At 45.4% G+C, this 13,905-nt stretch overlaps 1 protein-coding gene across 1 annotated transcript in view; it reads left to right on the forward strand.

The window, feature by feature from the left end:
- PAX2 (paired box 2) overlaps window positions 1-13,905 on the forward strand; it is an 81,704-nt gene that overhangs the window by 51,448 nt on the left and 16,351 nt on the right. Inside the window, exons 5-6 of the mRNA XM_009322471.1 lie at window positions 3,999-4,174; window positions 6,026-6,152. Coding sequence (XP_009320746.1) covers window positions 3,999-4,174; window positions 6,026-6,152 — 303 coding nt within the window. The remainder of the gene's footprint in view (window positions 1-3,998; window positions 4,175-6,025; window positions 6,153-13,905) is intronic.

Raw genomic sequence — 13,905 nt, forward strand, 5'->3', positions numbered from 1 at the left:
TGCTCCTACCCACGCAATTGTCAGCTCCTGTACTTTTTGTATTACAGTATTTGAGGCTTCTCCCGACAGTCCAGCTCACAAAGTCATATGCTTAGATGAGAATTGCAACTTTGATCTAAAACCAGAGATAAGTGTCTGTCCCTTGCAGTTTCAGGGAAAAAAATGAAAACGCATCCTCTATAGGTTTTGACACCAGAAAACAAACACAGGGGATTTACAACCCTTTGGTTTTGAAGAAAATATAATGATCTGTGACTGTGAATGTCTCGGTGTTAGCAACACAAGACATATAAATCTGTCTTTCAGGATCATCTCTGTGAAACTTTCGCCTCTTCATAAGTAAAATCCATATGCACAGCTCATATTATTGCTCTGTGAAGTTTGGGATTTGTGTGCCCTACCATTATTAAGTCCGGTACTACTGCAAGCTGTTTAGACAAGGTCCACCTCGAGGTAGCCTACAGGCCTCTGTCAAAAGTTTCTTTTCTTTTGTAGATTTTAAAACCTAGGCCATGGCAGAGTGCCCCCCAGCACATCCAGAACTCCCACCCAAACTAAAGCATTGCCTTTCTCCTTACAACTTTTCCACCTCTCCCTATCTGTTTGCTTGCTTTGATCATTCTGATTTCTTATCTAACCCTGTTCCTTCCCTTTCTCCTCCCTTCATCCTTAACTTTCATTTCCCACTGACTATACAGGTCCTTTCTTATCAGCTGGTCCTGAGTTTCCCAAATACACATACGCACTTACGTGCGTGCACACACACACGCGCGCGCTGACACAAATAAATAAATAAATAAAAAGGTCAGTGAGCAGAGCAGCAATAACCCCTAAAACAGTACTATCAGAGGGACATGATTGATCAATTGAATTCCATAGCGGCTGAAAAATGTGGGATTAAGTAGTGTATTATACGCACAATGAGTTGAGGCATGATGTTCATTTCAAGTTCATTTCGCCAGCCCTCTGCCACCAGATCAGGCAATCAATAGGGGCAGCAGATATCATATATCACCTCTCTCCGTGCTAGGGAGAGAGCACCATAATCTCTCGCAAATTTAGAGTGACAGATTTGTCAAGATCTGAAGGGCCCCTGAATAAATGAAGGAAAAGAGACTCCTACAGCGACTTGGGAAAGCTGTGGTTTCAGCTTCTTCACACAAAGGCATGGCCTGTGCACACAGGGGAGACACGTGTGCACAGGGCTCTGCAGGCAGACAGGAATTGCAAACACATGTGCATATGTGCACTAATCTGTGTAACCACCCAGGGCAACTCGCTAAGAGTAAAATCCGGTTTAATAGCAATCAATGGAAGTTTTACCGTATATGTGAACACCCATCCACTCACACCAAACACCATGCACAATGTAGGGCTGCCATCCTCGAAAATCAAATATAGCCTAAACCAGCCGCTGCAGACGGCTGCTCAGGCATGTACGGTGATGCAGAATCTAAAGAATAGCAGAATAATGACCTGCAAAAATACCCACGTGTATTAGCATCACGGTGTGCACAGTCATGCACACTGACTGACACACGTGGAAAAATCCTCAAAGGCAAACAGTTTCACAGGCTGCAGACAGGTTGAGACAAGCGCTGATACAGAAACACACATTTTTTTTCCAAGCCTGGACCCAGGAGTTCTGTGCCAGCTTTCTGCAGGGAGGACCAGAGAGAAGTGCCTACTGGAATTGGGAGCATGAGCCTCGAGCTACCCTAGTCCTCCTGAAAGCCACCCCCTGCAGTAACAGCTCAGTCCATCTAAAACACGAAGACTGCACTGACACACACAGTGTGCAGTCCACCAAGCCTAGTCTTTGCTTTGCTTTCTCGTAGTCAAATCTGCAATGAACTCTGGCTTTCAGGAACTTGAGAATTTTCCCTTGTGTGAAAAAGCCTGAGGAGAGGAGAAAATGCCAGGGATCAGTGCCAGTAAACAGCCCTGCTCTGGCTAGGGGTGGAAAAGAGAGAGAGAAGGGGCTGCTCAAGGGAAGGCTGCTGGCTGGGACAAATCAATATGTAATATTTTCTATGGTCTTGCGAGTGGTACTGTACTACGTTACTGTATATAATGTACTATTGATTATATCATATCATATAATCACCTATAAACGGATATATCTCATAGCCAGAAGGCAGCAGGCTCAGTTACAACTGAGTGGGCCACCAGTTGGGCATTAACTGTGCCAGGAAAATACCCATCTTGGCACCATCCACGAGCTAAAAGATGAAGCGGTGGAGTGGCATGGTTCTGGCCGTTGCACAGTGAATGCCACTCCAGGCTCCTGGGAGCATCGTCTGCCCATGAGCACACTCGCAATCGCATGGAGGAGGGAAAAGGTCTATACAGATCCCTCAATCACTTTCTTGACAGACAGCAAGTTTCTGAGATTCACAGACTGGAAGCCACCAAGAAAGGCTGAAGTATGAGGAATAATAGTGAAAAAGCAGGAAGGTAATCACAGCATAAGAGGGAGAACCTGATCTTAGGTTATACAGAGTGGTAAGACAGTCAGACTTGTGTCTGATGAAGCACAGTAGGTAGAGATTCAGCATGGAGGGTATGGAGGTGTATCAGCATGGATGAGACAGGGGATTATAACCAGTCTCACCAAAGTTAGGCTGAGAAGTGACAGTGGAAAGATACTCAGCACAGTTGGAGAAGATTATAATGAGCAGACTTGCCTCAGATGAGATGAGGGATTATGACAAAGGAAGATTCACTTCAGCTGGGACAGGAGGTTGTAACAGACAGACTCACCTTGGATGTGACAGATGCTAATAGCAGGAAACTCACTCACTTCAGATAAAAAGGGGTTATAACCGAGATAAATGCACCTCATTTGAGTTGGGGGATAACAGGGGAAAAAAAACCAAAACCAGGTGGGTGATAAGATGGTTTATCACAGGGAAAGATTCACTTTGGATGGGGCAGGGCATTTATAATGGACTCACCTCGGAGGGGATGAGTGGGCTGTGAGAGATGTGGCATGGCACAACAGAGATAGAGACACCTGGAACGTGGCAGGAGGCACTGCAGTGAGATTGGACTGTGTCAGAGGGCTGTTGCAGGGACAGAGATGCACTTCTGGCAATGCTTCTACCAGAAAAAGGCTTTTATCCTAGTAAGAACAAAGGATTACCAGGAAGGCCGATTCCCACTGAGTAGGGCTAGGTTTTGTAATACAGTAATTCATTTTGGATAGGAAGAGGGACCGACACAGACAAAGATTCATCTCATTTTGGACAGAGTTTTATAACAGAGATATGGGTTGTGATAAATCATGAGCTGCATGTAGGAAAATGGGACAGAGATCATAACAGAAACCAACGTATGTTGGATGGGACAGACACTCCACAGGGAGAGACTTGTCTCTGGTGAAACATGGAGTCAGAAACAGGATCATTCCTGTTATCTGAGGGGGATGAAAGACTCATCTGGGGCATGACAGGACAAGATCAGATGAGAAGGAAATTATAACAGATACATAACTTCTATTGGGACTGGGGAGCTACAACAGAGACTGACTCCCTTCCAAGCTGTAAGAAAGCCCTTTCTCCATTCCAGACTTCCTCAGCCCTCTCCAGTACAGGTCCATCCTCAGCACTCTAGTTTCTCCGTGAGCTACCTCTCCAGTAGCCTTCTAGCGATGCTAATCGCTGTGCTTTGCTCCCATTTTATGCTCAGCAATGAGATTTGGCAATTTTTAACACTGAAAATCAGCGGAACCGAAACTCATCTCTGAGCCGAGCACCATTCTCTACAGCCTCACCCACCCTGGGCAGGAGAGTCCCACGGATCCCACGGGAGCAGCCCGGCTGCTCCAGCAGTCAGAAGGGGGCTTCCCTTGGGTCCCTGCAGCATCCCCTTCCCGCAGGAGAGGCACAGCTCCCTGGGTGGAGGCGGAGGGCCCCGCTCTGTGCTTGTCCCGCATCCCTTGCTGATCCGAGCCAGGGTGGTGCTAACTCCCTGTTTTCTCTGTCTGTGCCCTGCAGATGTATCCGAGGGCTCAGTTCCCAATGGAGATTCCCAGAGCAGCGTGGACAGTTTGCGGAAGCACCTTCGTGGCGACACTTTCACCCAGCAGCAGCTGGAAGCTTTAGATCGAGTTTTTGAGCGTCCTTCTTACCCTGACGTCTTTCAAACATCAGAGCACATCAAATCTGAGCAGGTGAGGGCCCGGCCTGGTAACGGGGACCCACAGGCACCCATAGGATGATGGCAGGGAGATTCCCTCACCGAAATCACTCTCCCCCTCTTCACCCCTTGTTCTCACACTGACCTGTTATTGCACATACATCACTTTTACATTTTACAGCACTTTCTAATTGTAATATATCACTGTGCTGATGCATGTGTATACGCGAGCTTTACCTCCTCTCGTGAACTTGTTGTATACACGCACACTGTGCTCTCCCTAAATCCCCATGTCCGCCTTTCCCTCTGCACACACACCTGCAGGTATGCAGGCATGGTCTTGCTATGAACACGCAAACACTGCCATGCATGTTCACCGGCACACAGTACTGCACGGAAACTCCTACACTCCCAGATCACGCCGGTGACCAGCGAGCCACAGGCTCGGGCTTTAACAGAGCATTTTCCTTCATGGCCCAAAGCTGAGACTTCACTCCCATCTCCAACCTAGTTTTCCGCACTTCTGCAGCTCTGCCCCCCCTTTCCCTTACTCCCCCGGCCTTTTATCCCAAAAGCTGTTTGTCTTAATAAAATGAAAATCAAAAGTCTTTTTAAACCGCCCCAAGCCATAAACCAACAAAGGAAGAGAAGGAGAGGCTGGCTGTGGACTCCCTTCATCCCAGAGTCCCTGGGTTTATTACAATGAATAACCTTTATTTACTTTCATTAGACTATTAAGCACCAGCACAGTCATTTTTCCCCCTGAAACTCTGAGCAGGGCCCATAAAGCAAATCCGAAGCCTAATTGAGTTCATTTTAATTTCTCTCCGATCACAGCGAATTACTCTGGTGATAAATCAGGGGGCAGGCTCACCCCCAGTAGAAGGCCTAATTTGCAGCTAATTACAAAACTGATTTCTACAGGAAGATCAATACGAGAAGGAATTGGAAATGACTAGGCAGTCCTAGCCAAGCAGGGACAGGGGCGGGGAGGGGGCAGCGTGCGGGGAGCCCACTGGAGGAGGGGGAGATGTGGGGAGGGGGTTGGGGAAAAACATGGAAAAAAACGGAGCAGAAAGAGCAGAAAATCAGTTTTAATTTAACGTAATATTAATCAGAGCAACTTTTCCTGCTGTTTTGTAGCCTTCCCGGTTTCTCCAGCTCCCGCGTCTGGTCCGGAGGCTGCCACAATAAAAAGGCAATTACCAGAGCCTTTCGGACAGGACACCCTTTCAGATTCAATGGCTCTCTCCCTCCCACCCTTCTGTTAGCCATGTGGCTCCCCCCTCCCCAATTTCATACCCCAATGCACAGAGTGACAGAGGCAGGGGATGAGGCTTCTTTGTTTGTTTTTAAAGAGCTAGGACAGAGGTAACAGCAGAGGGGAGGCAGACGACTCAGCAGAGAGCCTGGCTACAGTGGGCCAAACACTGTCTGCTTCCTACAGCCCACCGGTCCCAGTCATGTCATTGCAGTCCTCTGCCCCAGCTGTCCTTGTCACCAGGGCAAACACCTCCCGCCTCCGTTCAGCCAAGAGGAGGGGATGTGGATTTCCCCTCTCTTCTCCCCGGGGCTGGCACAGGCAGCCATCCCCGTCCCCACAGCACTGAACGAAGGCTCAGTCATACCACAGATAACAGGCCGGATCCCGTGCCTGGCCTCACCCCTCTTCCCCTTCACAGCGGCACACAGGAGGGTGGGAGAGCTCATCCTAGGAACCCCCCCCCGCAACCCTCTTGTCACTTCATCTTCTCCGTTTCCTCCTCCTCCTCCTCTTCCATCTGTGCAGGGGTTTGCATCTCTCCTCTTCCTCCCCCCCATCTGTACACCCTTCCCTTTCTCCCAGCGTATCAATAGCGAGCTGTCTTTCTCCTCTCTTCCCCAGGGTAATGAGTACTCCCTCCCAGCTCTGACCCCTGGTCTCGATGAAGTCAAATCAAGTCTATCCACCTCTGCTAACCCAGACCTGGGGACAAATGTGTCAGGACCCCAGACGTACCCTGTGGTGACCGGTAAGCTGCCTGACCAAACAGCAGAACCAAGCTTTTTATTTATTTCCCTCATCACCATTAGCTTCTGCTTTTTCTGCTAATGCAAGATACCCCTCTGTGGCAAACATGGAAAGAGACAGAAAGACTGTGGAGGATGTAAGGGCTCAAGAGAAGCTTGAAATTCAGAGTATTGGCGGGTTTGGGTACACCTAGAGGTGCCCAGGTGTGACTCAAAGACAGGAAACCCAGGCGTAAATCAGGAACTTGTGTGCCCAGATGGGGCTTAGGGATGGATGTTGGTGGAGGACAGGTATGTCCAAATACGCACTGTGATTTTTTTCCTTTGTGTCTGAGAACAAGAGGGTCATGGCTTACCCATGATCTGCACTTGGTTATCTTGGGGAGAAATAATAATTTAAGTTTTATTCAGCCCTGGCATTTGGAAGGGGCATTTGCAAACTAAATACTGAGGTCTGTTGAACTGTGACTGCTAAACTCCTTCCTCCTTAAGCCCATGAGTCTCTAACAGCAGCTGGCAAAAGAAATTTCTTCACAGCATTCCCCTTTCCCTCACATGTGGGCACATTAAACTCAGGTGTGACTGGGAGAGTAGGAGATGAAAGCAAGTGCAAGACAGTAGAGGAATCGCGATGCACAGAAGTGGGAGGCAATTTCTGCAGCAGCTGCTCCACAGAAACTTCCTCTTCGCTGGTGGCATGTGCAGGACCTGAGTGGTACAGGGTTGTCCTGGGGCCGTGGGGCACGCCATCCTGATACTAGTGTTAGCCTGCCTGCCCTGTGCAAGTCTAGAGCCATAAGGAGATATTCTGGTGCCACAGCCCTTCTTCTCAGGCTTTAGTTGCCACTGTTCCCTGCTCACACAGCTACCATAGATTTGCACATCTCCTCCTGGGTAGCTAGAGCAGCTGACAAGGCCCAAGTGACTCACCCCAGTTTGGTATATCCCCCTTGCCCTACAACTGCTGTGGCCCCTCTAGAAACCTCGCGGTGTAAGCTGAGAAATAACTCATGACAAAGAGGTCTAAGTGCTGTTAGCAAGGGAAGGAGCTGTTGCCTCTTGGCCAAAAAGCTGTCCTCTGATGGCATAGAATCAAGAGCACTGGAGTTTGTATCTCAACTTTTTCTTGCAGAACCCCTGGCTAATAGCCCCTGAGGTCAAAGCAGCTCATGGCTGAGGCAGGCAATCGTTGCTTGTTCAGCAAACACTGAGCAAAGGCATATTATTACATGCAACTTTTGGCTACCACAGCTTTGGGACCGGGCAGGATTAGTAACAGTTACCCCAAATACAGAGGAGATCCAATGTGAGGTCTGCAAAATGTCATGGAGAACCATGGGGATGCAAACCGCATATTTAGGGAGTGTCTAGAAAGTGTGACATCCCCAGACTTTTTTCATGGCTTTTACTGCTATCAGGCTTGATCCAGGATCCTTGTAGCCATGCAGCTTCTTAGCCAACCAGAAAAAAATGGCTCAGCTGTGGCAAAACTGTTCCATCTTTCTTTGTATTTGCATATGCAAGACAAAACTCAGCTGGTGTCCATCTACCACTTAGCAGATCCACATCTCTTACAGGAAATACTTTCCTGTCTTTGGGGGGCAAAGCCAGGAGGAGAGCAGTACTGTCCTTCCTTCATGGAAGGCTGATCCCCATAGCTAGATGTAAAGGTGAGGTGCCTAAAATCGGAGTTTAAGATTCAAAGGGGCCATTAAAATAATTCTTTTTAGTCCTTCTGCCTAAGTGAAGATGTTGAATTCCAGCCCGTTAACATGAGAGCAGAATTTCTGAAGGCTGGGGACACTGCACAAGCTTTGGACACGACTCTCACAAGGGGACAGCAGGAGACAGATTTGGCCTCACAGAAGAGGCTGTGGACTGAGGCAGAAAAACTTCCTCATATCCCCCAGCCCTGTGCCATCCCCACTCTGTTCCCTGCAACACTCCCAGCTCAGCTCGAGAACATCCCCATCTGATCCATCTGGATCCAAGAGTGAGAAAAGTTCATTTCAGACCCAGCTTGACATTCCCAGGTGGCAACTTAGCACTAACATCTCAATCTGTATGCGACATTTCAATCAGCGCAGAGTAACAAAAGCAGAACTATTAGCGTTGGGAGCTGTTCACTGGTGGTAATGATGGGGAAACTAAGAAACTGGAAATGAAAGGGGAAAAAAACCCCTCAACACCCTGAAAGGCAGCAGGGGAAGAGGGGTGGAGAATTTTTCCTCTACACTTAGGCCAGGATCCAATGTTTGGATTAATGGTGCCATTACCCAAGAAAGGACTTCAGATAATGCTCATTCTTAAAATGTTTTTGCTGGCAATTAAATGGTTGCAGTTATTGATCTTCATTGATCTGATGTCCTCAATTTGCATAATCTATTAAAGATGAATGATTCATGATATGTTTGCTATGGGGCTGGGCAATGCTTTCAGGAAGGATCAGAGAGGTGAGGAACTCAGTGCTGCCTCCTGATCTACCCCGGCCAGGAAATTAAGGAAGAGGCTGGGAGCATGCAGATTTCTTTGGTATCACCCAGATCCCTCTCCCAAGAAGGGATATTGGAGTAACAGCGAGTACTGAATTTCTGGCTGCCTGTTTTGCTGCTATAGTGTCATCTTTGAAACCCTTCTTCGCTCTTGGCCCAGGGCAGTCTGTGAACCCAGCTGATGTTTGAAACAAATGTGAAACAAATCCACCCATGCAGGCTACAAACTCTGTGTGCAGTCACATCAGGATGTAAGATTTAGCTTCAGTCTACAAGAAAGTCTCCCCAGCTCAGTCTTCCCAGACAGAAAAAAGTATCACTAGCTCTTTCCAAACCAAAGCTGTCTGGCATTGGACTCCTGCCCTTTCTGAAGACTTCGGAGAAAGTCCTTCTCTCTCTGGCTCATGACTAGCTTTCCTCAGCAAGCTCTCTCAGCTCACACCATTCTGAGAATACACCCCTCCAAAAGCCATCAGAACCTCAACAATATGTAACGACCTAAAATCTTGGAATGTAGTGAGATAGTTAAGTACGGATGTTGCTGAAGTTCCTTTATCTGCCTGTGAGCTTCCTAGAATTGAAGAGCTAGAAATGCTGCGAAACAGGCAGCCACCTCCCCAACATGCAGGAAGGCCTTCCCCAAAGTCCTGGGCATCTCTTCAAAGACACAGCCTAGCGCCACAGTTACATACAGCGCAGCCTTGCCTACTACTGCCAATATCAAGCACTGCCTTTCAGACAATTATTCTATCTAATGCATCTTAGGTGGTCCATTTATTACTCACATCTCCTAAAGCAAGTAGACAAGAACATTTGTTTACTATGGAGCAGACAGGTCACCCTTATTTCTCCCCATTAAGTACCTGCAAGGAATTTCTATGAATGAGCTGACACTTAGGGGCTAGCTGGGCACTAGGCTAGGAAACATGCTCCTGCTGCCCTTCATACAGAACAGACAATGTAGATATTTTCAACTTCCTTATGAAGTATCAGAGAGAGAAAGCTCTTAAGAGCTGCCTGAGAACAGCACCTCACCTCTTCCTTCACACACAGGCCAGTGGGCCAGCCACATCTTGCCTCGATGTTGCATGGCCATCATAGCTAGATTGGCGTAGATCCCTGACAGTTTCTTGGACAGTATCTTTGGACACCAATCAGATTTCCTAGAAGCAAAGATCCAAGCTTGAACATACCAAGATAAAGCGAGTACATGCAGTTGAACACCAAGACAAGAATTCTGTTGTTCAGAGATGTTCTACTTCAATTTTTTCTATTGAAGGCAAACAGCCTAGGCAGATGAGTATAAACTGGTACAGGGCTACGTAAACATAGAAAACCTCAATAGCTTTCTTTTATTCAGTAGTTTCTGCAGGTCTCTGATTTTCAGAGGTACTCAGTAGCTAACACCCAAGAGGTGAGCGGAGGAGAACCTCCAGATTTTGGCACTAGCAACAGGAGTAGTTTAAAAGCACAAGGTTGTTCACAGAAGCCTTGAATCCTTTGAGAACAATGGTTAAGATCCTTCTTCAAGTGACATCAGAAGTCATATCTTTTGGAATGGGCGTGCATGAAGGAAGTGCTGTGTCTTCAAACCAGGTTCTGAGTTCTGGGGACTTAGATTAATAGTTTGGGAGCAGAGTCCTTTCCAACCCAATTATCTAGCCCAGAAGTTACCCAACAGAGAGGCAGCACTATGGGAAATAAAACACAATGGACTCTTCATGTATGGCTTGAAACTTGTTTATTAACAGACTACTAAAGGGGAGGATTTACCTACTAGATGGATCGTAAAATTACAGCAAAGGTAAAGAAAAACTTCCCTTAATTGAATCCCAGCAGTTTTAACTAAATAGACCTTGTTTGCCAGCCCACTACAATCAGTGAGATCTACAAAGAAAAGTAAAGGTAAAAGACAAGCCCAAGAAAAATGGGGCAAAAAAAGCACTTCAGCAACTTCTACCGTTGACTGAAATGGGAGTACGTGTCCCCTTCTCTTCCTGTGAGGAGGTTTCTGAGTGCTTCTCTGCTATGGTTAGCACCTATTAACAGGAATAGGTAACTTTTAAAACCATCATCACCCACCAGAACCAGCTACCAGGTCCTGTGTAGAAAATGTTTCCTTCTCTCTGGGAAATAAATTTTTCCCTAAAGCAACAAATATCATGCAGGGTGAGAAATCCTGACAACAACTCACAATGTGTCAAACAAAGGCACCAAAAAAGCACGAACCCCACTGATCTCACTTTACTCCAGACCTCCCCTCTCTGGCACGGGGTTGGATTTTTTTTCAGTTTAAGTTAATTTTTTAAATTCATACCTGAATGTAATAAAAAAAATTATAATTACTGACATTAAGGCTACTTGCTATGTCTGAAAGACATACAAAAGTAGTACTTAAACAGCATCTGATTTCTACGAAAGTTTTCAAGAAAGCTGTGATACTAGGCATGGAGAAATCACTGGCTAGGCACCTGGATCCAAAGTTTTTCTGAAATGATAAACAATCTTTTGAGAACTTTAGCCTCCTGCAAGGTGAAAAGATATTATTTCCTTCGTTTCAGCTTAGCGAGTGAACTGAAGAGAATTTTGTTCAGTTCAATAACCAGGTCATTCAAAACTTAGAAACAAACTAGGATTTGAAAAAGCAGGAACATTTGTTTTCCTCTGTCAGTGAGTGAATTAAGCTTGGTACGAAAGGATGAGATATATTAGTTCTAAAGTCAGGTTCTAAAGTCAGTCCAAGTTCCTCCTTATATATATCCTTTCCTTCATTTAATAAGTCATTTTTAATGCAAAACCTGCTTAGAAAAGCTTGCTTTTTCTGTTCTAGTATATTTAGGAAGTCAGGGAACTTGTGGTCATTTTATTTAATTAGCATGAATAATTACAAATACCGTTTTTAATTTAATTCTAATTTCCATCCAAATATAACTTGACACAGATCACAAGTAAAAAGTTAATAATCTAATAAAATAATAATATGGACTCATCGTTCACTATTTTCTCATATAATAATATGTAAAGACAAATTATATTAAACAACATAATTGCTTAAATAAATGTGCACAGATGCAGTTCATCTACTTAGCAAAAATTGAAATAACCACATTCAGTGTAAATTTTGTATTTGTCAAAATATTTGTTACCACCCATAAAATTCAACCTTTTAGAAAACAGCCTCATAGTGCAAACGTAAAACAAGTTGATCCAGCTTGCTGTTTTAAGTCATGATTAAAACTGACCATTACATTCAGTTGTACTTATATCATTACGCTGAGAGGGGGAGCATTTCCTTTTCCTTCCCCTTTTCCTTGTTCGTACTGGTGAAGATTTCCTCTCTTGCTCCAATCTACTTTAGCCTCTGACACCAGTGAGCAATGGCCCTGGTCAGGGCTTGACTGAGCTGACTTAAGAAAACCTCTTTAACAAACTGCTAGGGGCCCCAAATTGGCTTTGGTGACAGCAAATCCTACGTATGCAGACCCGCGCTCCGTGGCACAGCATCACGGCTGCAGCCCGGCAGTCAAGCAGCCTGTGGGGCACATCTCTGGACGTCCCAATGCCCTGAAAAGGGAATATGATAACCATTCGCGTGGCTGCTACAAGGTTGTTACTATCCTGCCTCATCAGAATGAAGGAGGCATTTTCTGTGAGCAAGCTTCTCCTCTATTTAAGATGAGGAATCAGCAAAAGTAGAAGTCCACAGGACCTCCAAATTTCATCAACTGTTTCCCATCCCTAAGAAGAGATAATATCTTATCTAGTCAAGGAATTTGGAAAGGCAAAAGGTGTTACTTCTCTTCTCCAGGACCAAATGGCTGAGGGTGAGAGATGGTCAGATGAATGATCCCTGGACAGACAGGAAAGCAGGGGGGGAAGGAATCACATAAACTCTTTCCATGCATCCAGTGGAAGTTTCACTGACAATAACTTTATGATGCTGAAGAAGGCAGCTTGTGGGCTTGAAAGGCATATCAAAGTGAGGAACCTAGAAATGGATGGACCCAAAAGAAATCATGTCTTCGCCTTCCTTAGATTAGCATTTAAGTGAACTGGGTAATGACAATAGCAGTGAATTGGCATTCCCAGTCCAATTTCCCTCAGCAGGCTGCCACACTCTATGCTGCCAGACAAAAAGGGACTTTTTTAGAGAAAAGAATTATATAGTCTTCCCAACAATTCATTTTTTGCCTTTTCGTTTGAGGCCAAATGAAGGATCCAATAAGTATGGCTATGATGAAAAATTTTGTGATGTAGATATTTGCTCACTGACAACAAAGACTGTGCTTTATATCTGAGTTAAGCAACACCTGTCAGCAGCTGTTAATAACTTTTGATGTCCATCAGCTGTACTGGATTTAACCAGGCTAGCTGCTTGTACAATTGAAATTGCCCACTGCAGTCTTTAAGAGAAATGGAGAGCTTACGGCAATCTTTGGCCCTTCTTTGTAGGTTTAGGATTGCTGTGGGCTACTCAGGAAGATCTATCCTATCTTACGATGAGTAGAATATCGTTGCGATGAAACCTTGGAGATACCTATAATGGGGACTGTGTGAAAAACTGACACGTTCTGTTCTAATTACATTTCCCAGCATATATTTCAAAAGCATCTTGTTTAAGAGGTAACATTCAAGTCCCAACCCACCAAGGAATAAGCTTATGCTACACTTTAAGGCAGGAAGTAATTGCCCAACCTGATGGGCTGGGACTCAAGAAAGGGAACAAGTGTATGAACTCCACTGAACTTCTCTGTTGGCCAAGTGCACAAGTTGCACATCTTTTTTCCCCCCAAGACTTTAAAGCACATCTTCCTTCATCAGCTCCATCTGCAGACAAATGTACTTAGAGCCACACGAAGTCGACTTCAGTGGAGTTCTCAAGTGATTAACACTAACAGTACTCAACTAGCTTCAAAGAGTAAGTCCAGATCACAGGTCTACTGGAAGCTCCATGTTTTACTCTGTACGAAGACTATAAAACTTTTTCTCTCCAAAGTAACATAAAGAGTTAGCAAGTCAGTTTACTTGGAGAGCAGCAGTTAATTAGATCAGACACAAAATCTAGATTTATAAAATTCAGTTTTATAAAAAATGGGGCAAATAGATTTCAAAACTTGACATCAGTGATGTCACAACAGTTTTGACTCTCAGAGGAAACCAATCCAAGGTTGTTTCTTTAAACATGTGTTTCAACAACCCACAAGTAAAGCATTTGGCTAAGAACGTGGATGGATCTGTGCAGAAACAGAAAATAAACCTGAAC

This window comes from Pygoscelis adeliae, unplaced genomic scaffold (assembly GCF_000699105.1).
Source record: "Pygoscelis adeliae isolate BGI_AS28 unplaced genomic scaffold, ASM69910v1 Scaffold244, whole genome shotgun sequence".
Lineage (NCBI taxonomy): Eukaryota > Metazoa > Chordata > Aves > Sphenisciformes > Spheniscidae > Pygoscelis > Pygoscelis adeliae.